Consider the following 24,330-nt stretch of genomic DNA (forward strand, 5'->3'; position numbering starts at 1 on the left):
AATACATCCTAAAGCCAAAGTCATAGTTTCAACAGCAGCTATGGTTACAGTGGTTCTTGCAGCTGAAGTGGTGTTTCCTCAGTGTATCTATTAAATGCCAAAGAAGGTACTGCTCCCCTTGTAAGGCAAGCAGGTGAAAAGAGAGGTTGCTACTACTTGTTGCTACAAAATTGAAGGCAATGTCATGTACTGAGATTTGGAAGGCACAGAACAAGTCAGAAGTGTATCTATAGTAGAAAAAGGCTTACAACTGTCAGGGTAAAGAAGAAAAGAAAACATGCTTGAAACATAAAACTGAAGAAATGGTAAAGGACCCGATTAAGGTTAGTGAACACAAACTACAGCACTGAATAAATCAGGAAATTCCCTTCCGTTTCCCTCCCCACATAGCATTTACCAAGTTGCTAAAGCTGAAAAAAAATATAACCATATAAATTTCAAATACTCATGCATGATATAGGAAAAAAATACCCTTTGTTTAAAACGGAAAGTTTCTGTCAAGTGTTCAGATTTTGTGTATGTATATAAATACACACATATGAAAACATAAAATTATGAAATGTTTTACTTATATATATTATTTGAAAGCACCTTTAAATTTAAAAATATATTCTTAAACTACATAGTTAACTATACCTTGAGAAAGCACAACTAATAACTCTCTTAGAGGGTCCAGGAAATATAATGGAACCAAAAAACTTAGTTTCTTGTCAAATGTTATTTACTGGTCTTAGTTAATGAATCGAACCTTTCTATGGTTATTTTCCTCTTCTACAAAGAATCACACATGATTGAGTTTGAGTACAAAACATGTGAAACATTGTATCACATACATCTATCATATTTTATGTTTGGAATTTATATTATTGCATAATAAAGAATTTGAGCTAGGTGTGGTGACCCACGTTTTTAATCTCAGCACTCAAAGAGGCAGAGGTAGGCAAATCTCTGTGAGTTCGAGGCCACTAATAGTGAGTTCCAGGACAGCCAGGGCTATATAAAGACCCTGTCTCAAAAATTAAAAAAAAAAAAATATTTTGGCTGACCTATATCCCTGATCAGAGGGGATAATTTTAGATCCTTGAAGCAACCTTAGTTACTGAAATGCCTTTGTTAGTCAATGATGGGACCTATGATCACATCAGAGCGCTTATACTAAGGAAGTAATTGATAGAGAGAATTCCTAAACAATTTATGTGAAGTAATAACTCAGGAGGGGGGTAGATCAACTTAAAAAGAACAAGTACATGCTTGGGAGATTGCAACTAAAGCCAGGTAATAAAGGGAAGAGGCTGGAAATCAAACCACATGAGCAATGACTCAATATCTTGGCAGTGAAAACTCTGGCTACTATACCAGCTTTGGCAATAAACACCAATTATCTCAGCACTTGAGAGGTTGGGACAACCTAGTAAATCTGGGAAAAACAGGCAACTGATCAGAACTGATGATGGTATCTAATTACAGCTTTATGGAGGATCACATCCTTAATCTGTTAGGTATATCTACACTACTACATAAAAAATGTTATGTACTGTGCATACATGTTCTACTGTCTCTTAAAATACATTATTTCCTGGGCTGGTGAGATAGCACCATGGATAAAGTTGCTTGCCACCAAGTCTGATGACCTAAGTTCAACCCCAGAACCCACATTATGGAAGCAGAAAACTAACTCTAGCAATGTCTTCCTTGACCTCCACATTCATGCCATGGGTGCATACAGGTGTGCACACACTCGCACATGTGCACACATGTGCACACACGATCACACAAACACATACACACACGTTAAATATAAATAATATATCACTTCTTAAATTTTAACTCAGTTCTAAAAAATCTTGCTACTATAAAATTAATATAAAATATTATAAATATGGAATTTATCCAGTGTTTCTGTTTCAGAACACATATTCAGCTAAGATTAATTGTAGACTATAAGCCAGTAGGAATCCTATGCTAGATGTTAACACCTTCATTTAACACCACCAAAAGAAAACTAAGAGCACATTTACTGGAAGTCAAAAGACAAGTTGCTGGAGTTGGTTCTCTCTTTCCACTCTGTGGGCTCTGGGGATCAAAGTGTCAAATTCAGGGTTGTCAAGCTTGGCAATAAAGTGTCTGTACCTACTGAGTCAGCTCTCCCGCCTAAGAAATGCCATTCATTGCATAAAGTTATAATCATATGATTTATTACACACATACATGTATATATACATATATATATATATATATGTGTATATATATATATATATATGTATCCCAATTAGATCCCCAAAAGCAGAAGCAAATAAAATATATTTTACTTGAACACAAAAGCAAATAAAATAAAAATTATAAGTCAAATAGCAAAGCAAATCCAGTGTTACATAAAAATAATAATATATCATGCTAAAGAAGGGCTTATTTCAAGATTGCTTAAAAAGTCAGTTTAGGGTTGGGGATTTAGCTCAGTGGTAGAGCACTTGCCTAACAAGCGCAAGGCCCTGGGTTCGATTCTCAGCCCCCCCCCCGCAAAAAAAAGAAAGTAAAAAGTCAGTTTAACAATTTAAAATCAGTATACTTAACCAAACTAAGAGAATAAGATTTTAAAATCCTATAAAATTTCAATATACTAGCCAGGCGGTAGTGGTGCACGCCTTTAATCCCAGCACTCGGGAGGCAGAGCCAGGCAGATCTCTGTGAGTTTGAGGCCAGCCTGGTCTACAGAGCAAGTCCCAGGACAGGTACGAAAGCTACACAGAAAAACCCTGTCTTGAAAAAACAAAACAAAACAAAACAAAATTCAATATATTTAGAAAACGTACTCAAGTTGACAAGATAGGAATAAGTTATCCACACTAAATAAGGTAGAATAATTTATTCTAATAGGATTTTTTTTAATTTACAGCAAACATTGTACTTAATAATAAATTGACTACATAAATTACATTTTCCCTTATTTGGGGAACACAAAAATGTTCACTAGTATGAATTCTACTCAGAGACAGGAGCAATGGTTCCATGGTTAAAACTACTTTCTGATCTTTCAAAGGACCTGGGGTTAGTTCCCAGCACTCAAATGGAGGCTCACAACCATGTGTAACTGGAGTTCCAAGAGATCCAATATCCTCTCTGCCCTCTGTGGGCACCAGGAATGTCATGGTGCACATATATTCATGCAGGCAAGCTTTCACACAAAACACAAAAATAATTTTAAAATAAATTATACCAAGGGCTAACTAAGAATGTGAGTCAGTTGTAAAGCATTTGTCTAGCATGTGCAAGGTCCTAAGTTCAATCTCTAGCAAATAATTAAATAATTCTACTCAAATGTTTATTGTGAATTATATTCAAAATAATAAGACAAAAAATAAATAAAATGCACTAGTTTGGGAAGAACATTTTCATTATCTGCAAATGGTATTCACACACAGAAAGGACACATAAAAACCTAACAATACACCTAGAAAAGGGAAAATTGTGCTAGACCTCCAAGCAGAAAACCAAAATGCACCGAGAGATGGTAGTGCACGCCTTTAATCTCAGCTCTTGGGAAGAGGCAGAGGCAGGCAGATCTCCATGAGTTCAAGGCCAGCCTGGTCTACAAAGTGAGTTTCAGGACAGCCACAGTGGTGACACAGAGCAACCTTGTCTCAAGAGACTTAAAGAAAGAAAAGGAAGGAAGGAGGGAGGGTGTGAGGGAGGGAGGGAGGAAGGAGGGAGAGAGGGAGGGAGGGAGGGAGGGAGGGAGGGAGGGAGGGAAGAGAAAGGAAGGGAGGAAGGAAGGGAGGAAGGGAGGGAGAGAGAGAGAGGGAGGGAGGGAGGGAAAGAGAGAGAAAGAGGAAGGAAGGGAGGAAGGAAGGAAGGAAGGAAGGAAGGAAGAGAGGGAGGGAGGAAGAGAAAGGAAGGAAGGAAGGAAGGAAGGAAGGAAGGAAGGAAGGAAGGAAGGAAGGAAGCAAACCAAAATGCACTGTGCTGTAAGAAATTAAAGTGAAAGGTCATACAATAAACATGGATCACAATAAAACTGAGGTTTCTTCATCCAATAATTTAAGATCTGAAATGCTCCACAACCCAAAACTATTGGGCTACAAGAATAAAATTCCACACTTGACCTAACACAGATCACAGTCAAAATACAAGCATATTAAGCCTGTTGTATATAATTACCTACAATCAATGTATAAAGTAAATGGAAGACATAAAGAAATTTTGTGTTTAGACCTGGGTTTCATCCACAAGCTACCACATTATAAATATATGCATTTTTTAATCTAAAGACAAAAATCAGAAATCCATCCTAAGCCTTTCAGATAAGAGTAACTTTAACTTATAGTAACAAGAGGTCAATTATCCCCGAACTGGTTTGCAGAAAACATTATCCAATAGCAACTCAAAAGGTATTTTAAAGAATACTAAATAAAGGATAACCTTGAAGTTAAAAAAAAGGGGGAGGAGAGCAAATTACCAATATTTATCAAACTGATGCTGAAGAGGAAAAACAATTAATATGATAAGATTTGGAACCCTGCCAAAAATGACAATAATTAAAAGTATAATGTGGTACAAAAATAGACCAGTTGGAAAATATAGAAAATCCCTAAGAGATAAACATGTATAAGTCACTGCTTTAAAACAAAGTTATGAATAAAATGAGTAGGCAAATAATTGTGATTTCAGTAAACTGCACTAAATCAATTACATTGTAATAAGGGAGAACAAACCATAACTCCTACCTCATCACACCAAACATGAAATAAGATAAATTGCTGGTGGTCATAAATCTAAATATGAAAAGGTAGAGGTAGTCAGTGATGGAGTAGGTGCTTAGCATGGACTGAACAGGATCCAGGGTTCCATCCTTGACACCACTCCCAAAAACTCTAAATATGAAAGATAAAACAATATAATTTCTAGGAGGAAGAAAGAAAATATTCTCATTGAAGCAGAAAATGAGAGCCTTAACACAGGAAGCTGCTCAGTAGAGGAATATGGGAAATATAGAATCCCAATATCACAGAGGATATATGATTTGATATGTGGATTTGAAAACAACTAGTCCTGAAGGAAATTACCATTATTTCACAAAATGTAAAATCTACAGCAAATATCATATTGTATACAAAACCTGGACAACACAAAAAGTACACACCATTACTAGTTCTAACCAAACTGAAGGTTCATGAAAAAATGCAGTATAAAAAAATAAACAGGAATTTTTTTTTTTTTTTTTTTTGAGCTGAGGATTGAACCTTGCTAGGCAAATGCTCTGCCTCTACCACTGAGCTAAATCCCCAACCCAACAGGAATTTTTTTTAACTGCCAGTATTTCATAGCTTATATAGTATCTATGAGAAGCATATGTGGAACACGAAAGTTCATGTTGCACACAAGATCAGAGTAAAGAAGCCAACTGATATATACATGAGGACAAAGAGTCAAAAAAGGAAGTAGTAGATTTTTACAACAACAATAAAAAACATAAGATACTGTCCTAGCTGGTTTTGTGTGTCAACTTGTCACAAGCTAGAGTCATCAGAAAGGAGCCTCAATTGAGGAAATGTCTCCATGAGATCCAGCTGTAAGGCATTTTCTCAATTAGTGATCAATGGGGGAGGGTCGGTGGTACCATCCCTGTGCTGCTGGTTCTGGGTTCTGTATGAAAGCAGGCTGAGCAAGCCATGAAGAGCAAGTAAGCAGTACCCTCAATGACCTCTGCATCAGCTCCTGCCTCCAGGATCCTGCCCTGTTTGAGTTCCAACTGTCCTTGACTCCTTCATTGAGGAAGAGCAATGTGGAAGTGGAAGTCAAATAAACCCTTTCCTCTCCAACTTGCTTTTCGGTCACAGTGTTTCTTCACAACAACAGAAACCCTAAGATAGATACCTAGAAAGCAAACATGTCAAAATTCTTTATTGAACTATAACAATTCTAAAGACTAGAATAAACATCCTAGAAATATTCAAATTTCTGTATCAGATGGAACAGGTTAGTTGATTCTGTGATTAAAATGCCCAAGTCTTCACAACTTAAAAAAATTGACATTAACTTTCCACAGTACTAGTCGACCAAAGCTCAGTAGGAAGAATCTGCTCAGTAGTTAGCTGGTAGGGCCAACTCCAGCTGAAACACTGCTGCCTGGCAGCATATCCTCAACCCTCTGCTCAACAAACAGGTTAAACTAATCTCATGCCTTATATGCACACCAAGTCATGTCCCTTACCAAAAGGCCACCAAGCACCAAAATGTCTTTTGTTCCCAGAAGAAGGAGCCAAAAATATCTGGTAAACAGTAAAAATGTCTATAAATAAATTCAATATTATAAAAATAGTAGAATATTCCACAATCAAAAATTCTCTATAGATAAAAGTTCTTTATGAATGTTGAAGAGATTGTAAAATTCAGGTGGAATATGAATAAAAAATAACATGGAATATCAAACAGCCAAAAATAATCAAAAATTTTCACAAAAGTGAATGGCCCTACTAGATTTTAAGACTTATAAAAGTACTGTAATTAAGAGTATGTACAATAAAAGTATTTATGAAGGGACAAATCAACAGACTGAAATAGAGAATACAGCAGACAACCAGAAATACATGAACTATCATAAAAATTACTTCCAGGTAAATTAATAACATGGATAACATTGAGGTATTTTAAGCTTTAAAAGAAAATCTGAAAAGTGAAAAATTGAAACAGCACACTCAAGCACCAAGTATAAAATATAAACAAGATATAAAAAAAATTCATTCTATAAAGTAAAAAGGGGAAGAGGAGTAAGTTATAAGTAGCTGGTATGTTTTTAACTATAAAAGAACTGAATATAAATACTTTAGAGAACTAAGCAGGGTTTGGTGACTCAGAATCTGAGGGCTCCAGAGAGCTGCTATAAGCCTGAGGCCATTGTAGTCAGTTCTAAACCAGCCTGGGCTAGAATATGCTGTCCCAAAAGCCCGCGAAGGAAGAAAGAAAAGGAGGGCAGGAAGGCAGTAACTCTTCCTCTGTACCACACCAAGCACAGGACAGATGCATAAACCACTCATAGCTGCAGGGATAGCAAAAGGGAAAAGATCTAAACATCAGGCAACAGATGAGTGGTTAAATGTAGTAGGGTCACACTGTGGTAAAAACAAGAGTCAGAGCTACATGAAGAACAGTACTGTTTAAAACTCTTTTTTTTGGGGGGGGGGGGGAGCTGAGGATCGAACCCACGGCCTTGCGCTTGCCTACTACCACTGAGCTAAATTCCCAACCTTAAAATTCTTAAGATCCAGAACAAGTCAAAAAGAAAGGCATGTACAACAGGGCACTTGTAGTTCAGAAAGTCTCTAAATGCAGTATGAACACTATTCATGATATAACACCACAGGAATGGATGACCGTGTCTAGATGAGCAGAGGGAAGAAGAGATAAAGGGGGAAAGGAAGGAAAGAGCAGTAACAGGGGATCTGAATGATCTCTGCAATATTTTTTCAAGGATCTGAAGCTAGCAGAAAAAAATGTCAAAACTTTATGCCAGGAGAGACCTGAGTCCATAAAATGCTGTGGCAGAGCATTAGCATATACCCAAGCTTCCGTCCCTAACAACCCCGGCAACAAACACAGACAAACTCATTCTTCATAATAGTTCTCCATAATTTCTTCATAATGTTCTTTTGTTCTTACTTGAACTATTTTTGTTTTAAAGATACCATACATACACCAAAATTTTGTTTATAAGTGTATATAAAGGGGAAGAAAATATATCAGTGATGTTTCTTTGTATTTTCAAATATTCTTCAATAAAAATAAATGTCTTTTTTATCTCAAAAGAATACAGAGCAATTTAAAAAAAAAAAAAAAGAACTCATGTTTCAAGGATAAGGAAATAATTTTAATCACAGAACTTTTAAAGAATCCTAAGTGTAGAAAATAAAATAAGAGTATCTGGTCTAAGGAAAAGTACCAAAACCTTGGAATAATTTTAAGGCCCCAAAGAAATCCAGTTTCTAGTCAACTCATATCAACTATTACATCCATGTAAGCAAAGAAGATGTAAAGATATTTTTATAACTCCACATTACTTGTGGAGAAAACACAAAAAAAGAAGAATGGGAAAGAGAGATCTTTTCAGGACAACCTTCTTGTTACAACACTCCTCATAGAGTATGAAGAAGAAGGGGAAAGGATACTGCCTACTATTTGTTTAACTCCATTAATTACTTCAAGAGCATAAATGACTTTTGGTAAACCAGAAAAAGAAAACAGCTATTTCTGGGTGATAAGTTCAGTTTGTTGTTTTTATATAATTGTCTAACAAAGACATCAAGTTTTATGAATATGAAAGTAAATTTCAGAATATAAGTGGGGGACTGGAATGTAGCTTAATGGTACAGCACCTGCCAGCATGTGTAAAAACTGAGTACAATACTCAGCACAGAAAAATAAAAACTTAAAAAAAAAAAAAAAAAGAGGTGAGGGATTTTAAGTAGAAGCTGAGATTGAAAAGAAAGCTGAAAACACCTAGATCATGTCCCTTCATATAACAAATCAATTAATAATCTAAAGCCACATGGTGTTTTTAATTATCTGCTTCATTACCACAAAAGTATTCCAGGTTGTAAGAATAATTCACAAATATTCTTCCCTACAGTAGTTACTCTTTTTATTTTTATATGTAAGATGGCCATGGTCTTTTGGGTCTGAGAAAAACATGATGGAAAACAGATACTTGCATTTATAGATGAAAAATTAAAACTGGAACTCATGACCTTGCCAAAGGTCACTAAATAAGACACAGAAGTTGAACCCAAAGAGATCTCTATCCTCCAGGTATACCGTAAAATATATGCTGTCCCTCCAAAGCACTACCCATGTAGGTAAAAGTGCCCCAATTTATAGATGAGATGAGAACGTCTACAAAAGCTATGTTGGTCAAGATTACAAAGTTAGTGAATAGCAGTTTATCTCCAATCACAATGCTCCTTCTAAGATGCTAAGTTACAGCTTGGTTTCAGCAGAGAAAAAAGACAGCAAAGATACTATATCCTATGAGACAACTGTAGACAGCATAAATGTGTGCCTTGACCACAACTAGTGTCAAACATATCACAGTAGGTCTCTGATGCAACTTTCTTCAGGCATTCAGAATTGGGATTCAAGAGCTAAGCTTCACCTGACTGGTTGAAACGAGAAACAAACTAGCAGATATGATACAGGTATCTTAAGCCTATCTTACTGACTACAAAATCAGAAGTAGACTGAAGAAAGACACAGAAAAGCTGAGAGAAGACCTGAACAACTTCTAGCCTGCAATTCCAGGACTCTCTTGAGGTCTCTCTCAGTTCCTTAAGTATTCTGATTCACTGTCAGTGCCATCATGGCTTAAGCCAGCTTACAACTTTATCCAAATATAAATGACGATCCTGAACAACAAAACAAAACCATACCTCCATAAAGTACATTTAGAAAACAAAATGCTTCCAATGCCATGTCAAATCAAAAAGGGAGTCAGTCCTTCCTAGCAGTAGGTCAATCTATCCACAATGAACGTTCTCACCGATGTATTCCATCATTCCCAAAAAGCCACCCAAATCCCAATTGTTTCTTGTATATACAATAAATTCTCCCAGCCCAATTATTTGAGACATCCTTGCTCTAGTCCAGGCTGTCACTCCAGTCCTCCCCCTTCTACCTCCCAAGTACTAGAATCAAGGTGTGCCACCACATCCTGTTTTTCCCAGTCCAATTCTTTTGGCCAAGCAAGTCAATCAATATAGTATACTCTCCAATACTCTCCCAAATACACCAGACCACTCCTCTATCTACACACATCTAAATCCATCCCACTTGAGGCCCAGCTCAAATATTACAGACTATACAAACATAACACATCTATCCTGGTCCTATGGGCTCCCTACAGGCCTTTTCTGGGTAGGATATAAAGTACAAAGACCAGGAAAATTCAGGGGGCATGAGAAGGAGCCTGTGACCTAAAGTTTACCTTTATCAGGTGTAATACTACTTAACATGTGCACATCGGAAACCATCCTTCCATCACATTTAAGTGTCTTAACAACCTTATGAGATGTAACTTCAGAATCCACCAAAATCACCTATATGGTTATGGCAAAGACAACTGCAACTCTCTCTTGAGTAGCCCATGCCTACACTTAGATTTATCTTATATTTTCCCTGAGCAATTATTAATCTCCATGCTTAAATCTATGTTAAAATCTCTTCTTAATGAACTCCAATTCTGCTTCATACTGACTCCTCTTGAAATTCTCTTCTGTGGCCAAGTCAAAACTCCCAGCTTCTCCTGAACGCAGCTACAGGAGACATCCTGGAGCTGTTTCAGCTCCTCTACAACCTCCCCTGACCCATCCTGCCCCTTGCATTTTCTATACTTCTGCTAATGATTATCATCTTTTGCTACAAATTATGTAACTGCCCAATTCTCCCTTTCCTAAACCAGATTTCATCTGATTCCACTCTACTGCATACTCATTGTCTCCATCTTCATCCAGCTTAAGCTCAGACCCTATGACTGAGTCTCTTATGCCAATATTAAACTCAGTTCCTTTCAGAAAGTAGATGCTCAAATACTGGTTGAATGCAGAGAAAAGAAATAATTTATGTATCATAAAAGCTATTTAGAAGTTTGTGCATCCAACAACTGTAATAGGAAAAGAGGAAACTGGTGGTAAGTTATAAATTAGGATCAGTTGGAAGAGACATGTTTTTAATACCATGACAAGAAAGTAAGATTGCTCATTGTGTGGCAAAGCTGTCCTGATCCAAATCAGGGGAATTACAGCAGTTTCCATAGCAAAAGGAAAAGAAAAAAGAGGGAAATGGCAAGGGGACCAGTGAAATCACAGAAAATCAAGTGATCCAAAGACAAGGCTACCCTGTGACTTACCACATGTTCAATAATTCACTCCAGGAATGTTTGGGAGTAAAAGAGACTAGTAAGTACAAAACAGACAGACAGACAGCTAGGTGGATCTCATGTCAGGCTGAAACAGCCATAACTAAAGCAGCATTTTCAGAAATGGGAACATATAAGCTAAGAAAAATAGAAGAACTAAGTTATACAACTGGAAGAGACAATCTAGAGGTGTAAAGTAGAGACTGAGCATCTTCAAACACTAAAAACCACTTGGATTAGTTTGAGGTTAAAACTGAAAAAATAGGAAGACCTGGCTGGTATCTAGATTATTCTTCTGTCTTTTATAAATCTAATTAATATTACCCCTGAAAGTCCACTTTACCTGTTGATTCTTAAATACTATTCTAAGTCATTAGCTGTCAATCTAATATGTACAAGACCCAAATAAGGATGGCAGGACTTTTCTTTAGAAAGTAATGGCTAGAAATCAAACTCCCATCTTCATTCCTAAGACTTTAAAATAGAAATTTGCCCCTACTCTAGCCTTTTTTAAAGGAACTCAAATAAATGCAAATGTACTTTTTAAAAGCAAATGCCAAGCAGTCAAGCAGTAAGCACAAATAGAGTATTCTGGAAGTGAGGAAATGACTGACTCCCAGAAAGAAACAATCAGCATGGTTTCTGCAAAAGCTGCCTTCCTCTAGCTAGGGCAGCCCAAGGGAACCTTCACAACCCCGGGTCCTTTACCCCTCCTGCCCTCCAGAAGTAAGGCAATCAAAGCATGTTTGTCCCTCTGTCCTCAGGGCCAAAACAAATACCCAATAAGAAAGTCCTTGTTATATAGTTTTTTTCCCTCTAAATTGAAACATTCCCTCAGAGAGGGGGTTAAGGATCATAAGACTCAGGAAGCTTAGAAAGTTATGATCCAGAGGTTCCTCCCCCAGTTTCATAAGCTGTAAACAACTGCAGAAAAAAGGAGAGTCATCCATGCAGCTGCCTGCCCAAGTCCACCAGGGAGCTCTAGGAATTCAACTTCCGTGGCAACCATGCTGGTGGGGCTTTGCAGTCCAGCAGGTGCCTTTGAGTCATGTATTCTCCTCTAAGTAACCGTTACCCAGGCTCCTTTAAGTAGCCCAAATAAATTCCTTGCTTCACCAAGCTAAACTTGGGTAGAATCAATTCTTTGTTTGCCAATGATACATTTGGGGGGGGGGGGTGAATAGATATTTTCGCATCCCCAGAAAAAGTCAACGATCTTTTCATCTACAAAGACTAGTATCAAACTCCTTAAGCATGGTGAAGTTAAGTCTATTTCTTGGTAACTCTGAAATCCTAGCTTTCTGTATAAGATGCCAGACTACTTTAAAGTCCCTACAACTCAATATGGTCCATAAAAAGGCTTCCTTCTTCCTGATCACCTCTTCACACATGCACACAGGAAAGCAAAGAAATCGGGGGGGGGGGGGGGGGGGGGGTGGGTGGTGACAGGGTTAGACCAGATGATCTGCCCAGAGTCCTCATCAATTCCTAAGATGCAGTAAGTGTCAGGCTCCTAACACATACACACTCTTACGTTCACATGCACTCCTACCTCTCAAAAGGGCCTCTCCCCTCTGAGCCAGCAGCTGGCAGGCAGCCAGTTAGAAATTAATTTTAGTAAATTAGTGAACAGAAGGATTACTTTGGCTTATGAAAGCCAATTTGGGGGAGATACTACATAAGAATTTAGGTTGCATAATAGTCCAATGTAGAATAGTTAGTTAATATCCACCAAAAGCAATTAATTACTTGGAAGAAAAATGTTTATTTAGATATGAAAAAACGCTGAAATGTTGTTTTGTTTATTGAAGCAGGATCTCATACTATAATCCCAGCTGGCCTGGAGTCACCATGTAGTCCAGGAGTGCCTTAAAGTTGCAGTGATCCTCCTGCGTCTGCCTCCTGAGTACATGAATTAGAGGCATGCACCACCATGCCTACATAAAAAGTCACAGTTTAAGTCCTAGAATGTGTGTTCTGACCTGCTTGTCTTCAGTATGTCATAAAAGCATTGACACATTTCTCACCATTCCCAAAACAGTTAAAGAATCCAGGGTGGAATATGCAATGCCCTCATTGCTTGACCAAACAATCCTTCCAACCTCCCAAGTCTCCACACATCTCAGGGGAAAAATGAGGAATAGCAAAAATAAACTAAAATTTATTCTGAAGTTGAACTCCAGTTTATAAAATATTCCAACCCCCAAATTCCACTTAAATGAATTAAGCGTCATATACTGTAATTAGTAGAATATATACTAAAAAGTTATAAAATAGTTAAATTAGTCTGAGAGTAATAGTAGAAGATAGACACAAAATGCACTTTTAGACTGCTGTTACTAAACCCCACATTGTCACTGGATACTGAATTTATGATAGGAGAAAACTACAATTTGAATTTATGAAGTTTCAAAGAACTATCCAGTATCATCCAAGAGCAAAACTGGAATCACACTCTGTGTAATAATGACATAGAATAAAACAGCTTTAAAAAAAATTACAGTGCATATCAAGTAGCAGAATCAAGAATAATCAATTACCATGAAGATGCCTCCTACATTACCTTTTTCAGAAGTAAAATAATTAATTCCATAATAATGTTCCTGAAACTGTAAAATGCTTTGGTATAGCAAGTAATACTACTTGTAAACTGTCATCCATTGTTTCTGCCTGTGCACACTGCTAGGTAATATCTTCAAATTTTAGCTTTTTCTTCTTTCTTGCTAATTTTTTTTTTATATTTATCACCACAGAGAATAGAAATAGGCAATACAAACTAACATGAACTTCACTGGTTCTGTCAGGTAACTAGGAAAAGAAAAAGGAAAAAAAAGTGAAGCTCTTAGGGGAAATTGCTACCTAATAATCTATGCATTTTTAAATGCTGCTATAAAAATGCACATATCCTCAAGAACTAAATCTACTAACCTCTACAATCAATGTGATACATGGTTTATCCAATCTTGACAAAAATCCTCTGGATCACCAATGGTATGTTCATCCACTCGGACATATGCAATTGTATAAAGAATCTATTATTTAGAACACCAAAAAAAAAATACAATTAAAGACTTGAACACATAGCTACCATTTTAAGAAAAATAAGCACTTTTCATTTCTTGCTAACATCTTTGATGCCCTCCTTTGTGAATAAGAATTAGAAAAAATACAGTGATTACCAAATTTGGGGAAGAAGAGCATTCCATAAGCAGAATTTGAGCCTATATAAAGCTTCCAAAGATACACTGATAATAACTGACTACAGATTTAAAAACTCCAGTACCAATACAACATGTATTATATCATATAAGTATGTGTATATCATAGACATATTAAAACCTTGCATTAAAGTTAAAGGAAGTTTCCCAGCTACACAGTACTTCTATAAGAAGAATGATAGCCAGTGTGATAATTGAGGAATATAAATGCTTGAGTACTTAGGAAGCTGAAGCAGGAGGATCAAGAGTTTGACGTTAGCATGGACTACTCAGTGAGACTTTGTCTCACACACTCAGGGGAGGGAAAAGTTAATATTGAGAACTGTAGTAACCCATGACTTTTCCCAGCACTCCTCATCTCTAGAATCATGTCATTTCAACCCTCCCTACATATTCACAGGCTCCAAAGAGCTGTCTTTGGAACAATCTTTCCATCCCATGATCCCATCATCTTCTCCACCTCTTCAAGCTTTGGAAACAAATTTCCCACACACATGCAACCCATGTGCCAAACACTACCAAATTTTTAACATGCATCATGCATCATCTCTTCCCATTCTTAGAATCCTGTAAGTTGGTTTTGTTCTGATCCCATTTTACAAATGAGAAAAGCAAGGCCCAAAGGTAGGCAGTTTTGTGATCAAGGACACATTAACCAAAAAGTGATAAAGGAAAGAATTTGAAACCAGCTTTGACTCTTCATTTCAGAGGCACTGGCCACCACTCAAAACATTTTCCTTGAACTATTTAACAAAGATGTCTCAGTCATTCATTCACTTATTTGTTGAATACAATCTTGGTTTTATTTTTCTTCATTTCCAATTCTCTAAGTGTCCTATTTCCCTACCCTAGAGTCTCCAGTTAGATTCTTAGAATCATCCCTAAATCTTCCCCCCCCCGTTAATAATCCTCATCTATATAATAATAACCCAATCATTTCTATATATTTTAGGGCTTCAGCATTAATATTATCTTGTAGCTGGAGTTTTCTCCAGTCCTGCCCAGCACCACAGACCCTGCAACCACTTATAAAATAATCACTCAGAAACTAATATTAATTAAACTGCTTAGCCATTAGCTCAGGCCTACCATTGATTAGCTCTTACACTTAACTCAGCCCATTTTTGTTAATCTATATGTCACCACGTGTTCCGTGGCTTTACCTGTTGCCTTTACATGTTGCTCCCTGGACCCCAGGCTGATGTCTGTTCCTCAGCCTTCCTAGTCCCAGAATTCTCTTCTCTGCTTGTCCCACCTATACTTCCTGCCTGGCTACTGGCCAATCAGCATTTTATTTATACAAAGCGATATACACAGCATTATCTCCTTGCCAAACAACACCATTTCCACTGTCTCAATTCAGACCCTACATTTCTTTAGCCATTGTGATCCCCTCTTAATGAGTCTTGTGCTCTTGATCTCTGGATTCTTACAATCAATTTTACCACTGCCATCTGTTAGCCTTTTAAAATAGATCTTCTCATGTTGTACAACACCCCTTTAGGAATCTCTGCTGGTTCTCTACCATCTACAGAACAAAGTTCAAACTCTTTTATGTTGGCATTTCTATACCCTGGCCCATCCTATCTTCCCAATGTTATCTGTTTTTGTCTTCCCTCATACCAAACTAGCAAATTTAGAGACCTTAACTGTTTACAGAGCACTTTCACATATAACAATCTTAACAACACCATGAGTATTTCTTGTCATCACCCCATTTTATGAAAAGGAAAAAAAGTCAGGAAAATAATTTATTCTATTTCCCAAATCATAAAAGCACTATAGAGCAAGACTCAGACTACCAAGTTTATTTCCTTTCCTAGTTCTTTACACAGCCACAGTAAAAATATCTCCACTCCTCTCACATCATTTACTTAGCCTTTTCTTAAAATGATTATTCTACTTCCATGTCTCAAATTAAGCTATTATTCCTCAGATTCTAGAATGCTATACTCATTCTTGAGATTTTCAAACTCTCATATTAAGCATTTTTCATATCATGCTTCATATTAGCTATTTATATTGACAAATTATAAGCATTCTGAGGACAAGACCATAAATTACTCATTCTATCTTAAAAGTCTGCTTACTGAATTGGAAAATATGTGGGTAAAATATGCCACACAAGATAGCAAGCATCAAAGCAGTCTTGGCCAGTACTAAAAGGAGAAATCAACAACGGGATCAAACCATCTAAGCACACTGGCAACTGCCTACAGTTTTAACATCCATCTTCTGAACAAGGCCAGTATCCCCATGACAACTATTGGCTTTGGCCATTACTAAAAATTATTGTTTACTGAAAACATAATTCAAAAAATAGGGTAAAAATAAAATTTGGAATAGAATGAGAGAGAGAGAAATCCTGTTGTCATTTTCCATTTTAGCATCCTATTTGTTTAAGTAACTAAAATTTAATGATACTTTCTACAAAGATCAGCTCAGCAGTCTATATGCCTGTCATTACAATGATCAACTTTAAAGAACTATTTCAGTATGCCCAAACAATCGGTGAAGTACACAGCTACCTACCAGCTTGCCACATATCATCTTCTCAAAGAGCCACTCTCAAAAGACTGCTGGAATGTTGATTATCTGACAACCTAAACCACTAAGGTTTCACACAGCTATGTCCAATGATCAAACTGAACAGTATAGACTTCAAGATTATATGCTGCTTCTTCAAGAGTTGTCCGTAACTCAACAAAAGACCAGGTTTGAATGCCACCCTACAGTTATAAAGTCAAGAACAGGAAACCACTAAGCAGCTGACCAAGCAAAAACTCTAAGACCCTTTCTTCCTCTGTCAGAAGCACCTCTCCCAACTACTGAAACAGTTACAGTGCCAGCTTTTCCATGAACCAATAAAGGATAATGTTACAATACAAATTAGCCATCTGCCCTCTAGTGAATTTCATTCCATTTGCAAATATGAGCCTAAAATACAAAGAAAACCAGACTATGAACATAATTACAAACTAGATTTAAGAAACATGTTTAACAATATAAATTAAATAATCTCTTCCCCCCCGCACCCCGCATACTATCTGAAAGTCTAGCACATTCTGTTTATCAACAGCAAAACACTGCCACAGGGATGAGAGTTTATTCAGTAGTAGAACCCTTCCCCAGCATACCCACACTGGTTTTGATCACTATACAAGAAGATAAAAGAAAAAAAAAAACATTAAAACTATAACTACTTCTTTCTATAAGTGTAGGGAAGCAAACAGCTGACAAAGCAGAACTGATCTAATTTTTTAAGTCAAAGAATCTAAGTTCAAGTCCTAACTATGCCCTAGGATAACTTCACCATTTGGCTGACAGCACCAAACTCAGTTATTCTGAGGGGTCAGTAAGTACGTATACTCTCAAAAAACACTAGTTTACTATTATTCTTTTATAACTACATGATTCAAAGTAAAAATTACATAAGATTTATATTTTTAAAAAGAACATAAATTCTAACAAATGTGAAGATTATCTTCCCTTTCCTCCTTTTGCTCACACCTTCAAGGGTGTATCATTCAATCAATCACTTAATCAAAGGCTGGGCATGGTAGTGCATGCCTGTAATCATAGCAGAAGGATCCAACCGTTTGAGGCTAGCTTGGGTTATATATTCAGACTGTCTCAAAGGGGGGGGGGGGGGAACGAAGGGAAAAAGGAAAGAGGACTGTAGAGACAACAGTCAACTTTGCTGCTCAGGAGCAGTATACTGTGGCAACGTAATTTAAAGTGGTTATGTATATGAAAGACAGAGGGCTTAATGCCACTGAACAGTATACCACCAAAAGCAGACTGTATATGGTGAGTATATAAATATTCACTTTCAGTTTTTCTGTATGTTGAGCTTTATAATAAAACAGTGGGTAAAAACAATGCTGCCATCCAGAGGGATGCTTCTATTATCATCTACTATGCAGAAATAATAGTAAGCCAGACACAGTGGTAACAGCCTATAGTTAGCTGTAGCACTCAGGAAGCTAAGGCAGGAGGATTACTGGAGCCCAGAGACCAGCATGTGTAACATAACAAGACCAATCTCAAAAACAGTAAACTACTACCAGATGTTAGGATAATTCATTCCTTTTTCTTGGAATCCTCAAGGCACCTTTACCATTCATATATATATATATATATATATATATATATATATATATATATATATGAATCCTCAAGGCACCTTTACCATTCATATATATATATATATATATATATATATATATGTGTGTGTGTGTGTGTGTGTATGTATGTATGTGTATATATGTATACACATACATACATATATGTATATATATGTATATGTATGTGTGTGTGTGTGTGTGTGTGTGTGTGTGTATATATATATACACACACACATCTATCTCTTTTTCAAAACAGGGTTTCTCTGTATAGCTTTGGAGCCTTTCCTGGAACTCACTCTGTAGCCCAGACTGGCCTCAGAGATGCACCTGCCTCTGCCTCCCGAGTGCTGGGATTAAAGGCGTGCACCACCACTGTCCAGCTTTTTTTTTTCCTCTCCTCCTATTATAGTCATTCTGAAACAAAATGTTTCAGTGGTGTGTGTGTGTGTGTGTGTGTGTGTGTGTGTATGTGTGTGTGTGTGTGTGTAACAGAGTTTTGCTATATACTTCAGACTGGGCTGAAACTGGAGCTCCACTTGCTTCAGCTTTACATATGATTGGGATTACCAAAATATGCCACCATGTCAAGATCCTCATTTGAAATTTATTAACCTGCACTTATGTATATGGTCTTAAACTTTTCTAAGGAACCAAATGCCAAGTCTTTAATCCCTCCTGAAGAAAAACAGAAGCTAAATCAACAGATTTCTTTGATAGTTTGACAAAGAAAACAGAATAGCTAGAGTTGAACTATCTGTTCCTAACTTTAACATTTGCTGCTAATGCCAATAAATCTCTTAACCAGACATACTATCTGCATCTTAAAAGTACCTGATATACAAGTACCAACTACAGATACACAAACACACAAGCCACTTCAAAATGCTATCAATTCTTTATCTCATTTTGTTCCCCATTCCTGAGATTTTAATGTACTTAGTGTTACAACAGAAACCCAAACACCATGAGGCATGTCTACTTTAAAATATATTTTACATATATATAAAATCAGACCACCTGACATCCGCTAGAATGGTACTAGTGAGAATACAGAAAATAGTAGTTATTGACAATAATCTGGGGAAGTGAAGCCCATTATGCAATGTTGGTGGGAATGTGAAATGGTATGGCCACAGGCAAAAAGACAAACGGCCGGCTGGGAGTGTGACTAGTGAGAGAGCGCTTGCCCAGTACATGCAAGGTCCTGCTTTCAATTCCCAGCACCACAAAAGAGAGAGAGAGAGAGAGAGAGAGAGAGAGAGAGAAAGGCAGTTCCTCAATTAAAAGTAGGACTACAGCAACATTATTCATAATAACTAAAATTTGGAAGCAACTTGTCCATAGAGAGATGAATGGATAAGAAAATGTACTACATCCAAGGGCACATTATTCAATCTTAGAAAATCATGGCAGATGTTACAGCATGGATAAACTTTGAAGACATTATACTAAATGAAAGAAAACAATAAAACGCAAAAAAAAAAAAAAAAAGACAAATACAGTGTAAAGTCATTTAAACATGTTAGCTAGTGAAGTTCCGAGACAAAAAGCGGAAAGTGGCTGTCAGGGGATTCAAGGAGGAGGGAGTGAGGAGTTGTTTTGCAAGATGAAGAGTCCTGAAGATGGATGGTGGTGGTGATTGCACAACAGAGTAGATGCATATAATGACCCTGAACTACATGATTAAAAATGGTTAGGATGATAATTTGTGTGATGTGTATCTTACCACAATAAAAATATTGAAAAATAAAATTGAGGATCTGATCTCTTCAAAAGGTCAAGTGGTGATTCCATGGGGGCTGACAGGCAAGCAGTCAACTTTGTGGCTAGCAGTCCACACCTACCTCTCTCCAAACCCTGAGACCTTGCCTTGTTCCCCTCAGATTCTCCTTTCTTCCTAGAGCCATACCTAATGTTTACTTCCACTTCCAAAAGAGCGACCAGTACGCCTGCTCCACCAGTTCTGAGTCAAGCAGCAAGGAACTTTAATCCCTCTAAACCAGCCTCCTCTTTAAAACAAGGATAATTCCTACCTACCTGCCACATAAGGTTGTTATGAGGGCAAAAGTGAGATCACGTTCATAAAAGCAGCTTTCAACTGCCAAGCACCAAAGAAACATAAATTACATTTAACTACTTTCACATGGCGATTGAGACGCTTTAATAACATAAGCTTCACAAACATAAGCTTGCAACACCTCACCCATGCTCACATTTCAAATACACATCATCCCCAAATAACACCTTTCTTTAAGTCTTTAGCTGAAGGGCAACATGGGGGCGGGGAGGGGTGCTCTTAAATACCCTAAAGCATTTGAACTAACCACCCAAAACGCAACAAATTATTCTACATATCCCACGAAATTGAATCTTTATGGCCCCAGAATAGGCCTACAACACCCTGGAACTACACTTCCCACAAAGCATAGAGTGGAACATTGGCAGCGTGCTGGGCGGCCTGGAATTAGGGGTGACCACTGCTCCCGGCGAGCTTGGATCACCGTCCCCTGGAAAATCGCAACGTGACTGCCTCTCCTTTCTGACAGCCCTGTCAGCCCGCGTCTTATTTATTTATTTTCTGCCGCCAACAGCGGCCCTATCCGTCTTTCCTGCTTCAACCTGAGAGTCATCTCCAATCCGTGACCTTTCTGCTCATTCCTAGGCTTGTCGGGGAAAGGCACCTTCTCTCCTTCCCAAAAGCTCCATTTGCAGAACTCGCCCGTCCGTCAGAATCGGGGGGCATGGCGGGGGTCAGACGGGACGGGTGGACACAGTCCGACCCCGGGGCGATAAGGCCGCGCGGCCCGCCAGTCAGGGGGCCGGGCTCCTCCAAACCCCGGGCCGAAGCGGCTTTCCAGCAGAGGCGGTTCTGGCACCCCGAGCTCTGGTTTCAATTTCACGACGTGACAGTGCAAACCTGCGGCCTACAAGCGCCCGCGGCGGCGGCGGCGGCGGCGTCCCGCCCGCTCGCCCGCTCGCCCGCCAAGCCCGAGCGCCCCAGCCCCCCGCACGCCGAGGCCACCGCACGCCCGCTCGCCCGGCCCCGCACCCTGCGAGCCTCCAGGGCCCCGCGGGGCCCGGCCCTGCGCGGAGTTGAGTCCCGCTCGCGGCCGCAGGCTCTGCGCCGCACTTACTCAGCTCGTCCTGGGAGGCGGAGGCGGCGGCCGCAGCCATGTTGCGCCCGGGAGCGAGCGAGGGAGGGGCGGACGGCCGGCGAGGGGGGCTCGCGGCCGTCGCCGTGCCGCGCCGCGCCGCGCCGTGCCGCAGGGGCCCGGGGCCGCCTCGGGTCCCTCACGCGGGCCGCGCTGCGCCCTCGAGGCCCGCCCCCGCCGCCTGCGTCCTCCGCGCGGGCGAGCGTCGCTCCCGCCGCGCCGCGCCGCCCGCGCCGCCCCGCGCCCCGCGCCCCGCGAGCTCGCGACTTGGGCGCTTCGCTCAGCCTCGCGCCGCGGAGGAGCCGCAGCCGCCCGTGCGGCCGAGTGACCGCGCCGCGGCTCTGCGGCTCTGCGGCTCGGCGCCCGGCTCGCTCGCTCGCTCGCTCGCTCACCCGCTCACCCGCCCGCCTCACGCCGGCTCTTATATTTAGAAAGAGCTGAGCCATCCTCCACCCCACCCTCCCCCTCCGGCCCCTCGCGCGCCCGCCCGCCCGCCCTCGCTCGCTGGCTGGCTCGCAGGCTCGCTCGCTCGCTCGCGCCTCGTCCTGCCCACCTGCCGCCGCCAAAGCCTTGCCCCGCGCGGAGCGGAGACGGCGGCGGGCGAGCCGCCCCCACCTCCTCAGCCTCTGCCCCTCAGCCGCAGGCGCGCGGCCTCTGACCTGAGTCCGAACCGGTCTCCATAGCCCGGGATGCTGCCGCCCGCTCCGGCGCCGCGACCCGCGAAGGTGGAGGGCGGGCTGGGCCTGAGGGGAGAAGCGCGCGGCCGCTCCTCGGGAGCCTGTGTGCGGCGGCCGAGCCTGGCCCGGGCTGGCCCGCCTCTCCGCCGAGAGCTCCCTCGAGGCGCGCGGCCCCGGCGCTGGCGTTGGAGGTGTGTGCCGCTGTCACGTCGGCCCGGCCCGAGCCGAAGGAACACGCGCGCCGGGACGGAGGAAGAGACGTGGACTCGGAAAAGTCGAGCGAGCGAGGCTCGGGTCGGCGGAGGAAGCCCCGCCCTGCGCCTCGCGGCGAACTTGTCGGCCGCTGCGCTGACTCAGGCCGGGCCTCCGCCGGCCCCGAACTTTGAGCACGCACCGAGGGACCGGCCCCCGGAGATCAGCACCGAGGCAGACCCACCCCCTCCTTCTCCCTCCCCAACGCCCCAGGAACGGGCTGCGAGCCCGGGAAGCGCAGGGGACCACGAGACTGAAAGTTGCAGTTTGAGCTACCCAGACTTGGTTGAAGAGTTCTTCTCCTTAACGCGAGGTGTCTAGTGGAAAGGCTGACTTTGAATGTGATGCCTTCGGTCTGTCCACGAGGGCGTGCACGGTTGTAAAATGGAATACAAACTAAGGAGTTACAGGATGACTCCACTGTAAGAAATGAGGTGCCCGATCAGATACCTCCCTGGGGGAGAGGGGCACTATGGAGACCCTAAATGAATTGAAATTCCCCAAAATGGAATCCCTAGGGCCCGAAATAATGCCTTAAAATGATAATACATGTCGTTCCGGATGTGACATAGGCAAGTACAAAATGTTAATAACAAACACTGACAGTTTTACTTCCTGTATTTATTTTACCTTTACAAAGAAATTTACATTATCTTTGTAAAGAATGCAGATGATTTGAAAGATTAAAAAAAAAAAAAAAAAAAAGTAAGACTCCTTCCCAGTCCATCTCACACCCAAAAGAAAAATTATGTCATGTAGGATTGTGTTGGCCCCTGCAGGCTCCTTCCCTGGGACTTGGTTTGCCAGCCGGTGGCCTCTGGGGTCCAATAATTGGATCCTGGGGTCCTGGCCTAATCATCAGGTTACTAATGCTTTCACAGCTTCATTGCCAGTGGAAAGCAGGAGGTGGGGCCGACTGAAGGAAGTGTGTCACTGAAGTGTGTCCTTAGGGACTCTGTTGCAAAGGTCTCTTCCTGTCCCTGCTCTCTGCTTGCTGTTTGCCAGGAGAGGAGCTGCTTTACTCCACCACACGCTCCCTGCTCCGATGTCCAGCCTCTCCTCGAGCCCACAGCAATGGAACAAAGTGACCATGAACTAAACCTCTGAAACTGTGAGCCAAATACATTTGCCATCGTTATAAATGCTCAGATAATTGTCAGTGACAGAAGAACAAACTCACGTGGGATCAAGGATCTGGGTAAATTTGTCAGCCTCCATAAACATTTTCAATGTTAATTCAAAGAGCTTTATATTACCCAACAACCATTTTTGTTAATGACTTAATAGTATATTAAGCCACACACTCCCATCCTCTCCAGTCTCATCATGCTATCTAGACTGATGTCCTAAATCCCTGACTCTAGCCTCTGCCTCTGGGGACACAAAACTGACTATAGATTTGTACTACTGCACTGAGCCTCATCCTTTTTAGTGGACATTCTTGCTCTTTGGTTTGGCATTTCTTCCAAAATAAGTGTGCAATGAACTATTTATAAACAATACTAAAGTATAGAAATGTCTCTCTGCTCCTCCCGTACCACCATCCCCTCATTTCACTCCCTAGAAAGAATCCTTGTCAACAATTTGATCCATAACAAACTTTCCTATTTCTGTACTATGTTAAAGTGCTCCAAATGTGAAGGCAGGCTGAGGGTCTTTTTGATCTATTTGAAAATTCAAGAATGCAAGAATATGGCTGAAGAAATGGCTCAGTGGTTGAAAGCATGCTTGCTCTTGCAGAGGACCCTTGTTCAGTTCCCAGGATCCACATGGCAGCTAACAATCAGCAACTCCAGTTCCACAGGATCTGACACCCTCCTCTGACCTCTGTGGGCATGCATGTGCAGACAAAACATTCATAGACATAAAAATAAAATCTCAAAAAAGCCAGGCAGTGGTGGCACATGCCTTTAATCCCAGCACTCTGGAGGCAGAGGCAGGCAGATCTATATGAGTTCGAGGCCAGCCTGGTCTCCAAAGCGAGTTCCAGGGAAGGCGCAAAGC

General features: G+C 40.6%; 1 protein-coding gene across 5 annotated transcripts in view; it reads right to left on the bottom strand.

Moving 5' to 3' along the window:
- The window catches only part of Ecpas (Ecm29 proteasome adaptor and scaffold), a 132,101-nt gene extending 109,612 nt beyond the window's left edge, over positions 1-22,489 (bottom strand). The window contains exons 1-2 of one of the 5 annotated variants that reach the window (XM_036179344.1): positions 22,057-22,419; positions 13,829-13,932 (exon numbers count right to left, since the gene is read on the bottom strand). In XM_036179344.1, coding sequence (XP_036035237.1) covers positions 13,829-13,850 — 22 coding nt within the window. In that variant the 5' untranslated portion in view covers positions 13,851-13,932; positions 22,057-22,419. Of the gene's footprint in view, positions 1-13,828; positions 13,933-20,926; positions 20,997-21,379; positions 21,479-22,056 lie in introns of those variants that run through there. The other 4 variants (XM_036179343.1, XM_036179345.1, XM_036179346.1 and 1 more) reach the window with 4 other exon arrangements.
- Between the last annotated feature and the right edge of the window lie 1,841 nt (positions 22,490-24,330).

This window comes from Onychomys torridus, chromosome 2 (assembly GCF_903995425.1).
Source record: "Onychomys torridus chromosome 2, mOncTor1.1, whole genome shotgun sequence".
NCBI lineage: Eukaryota > Metazoa > Chordata > Mammalia > Rodentia > Cricetidae > Onychomys > Onychomys torridus.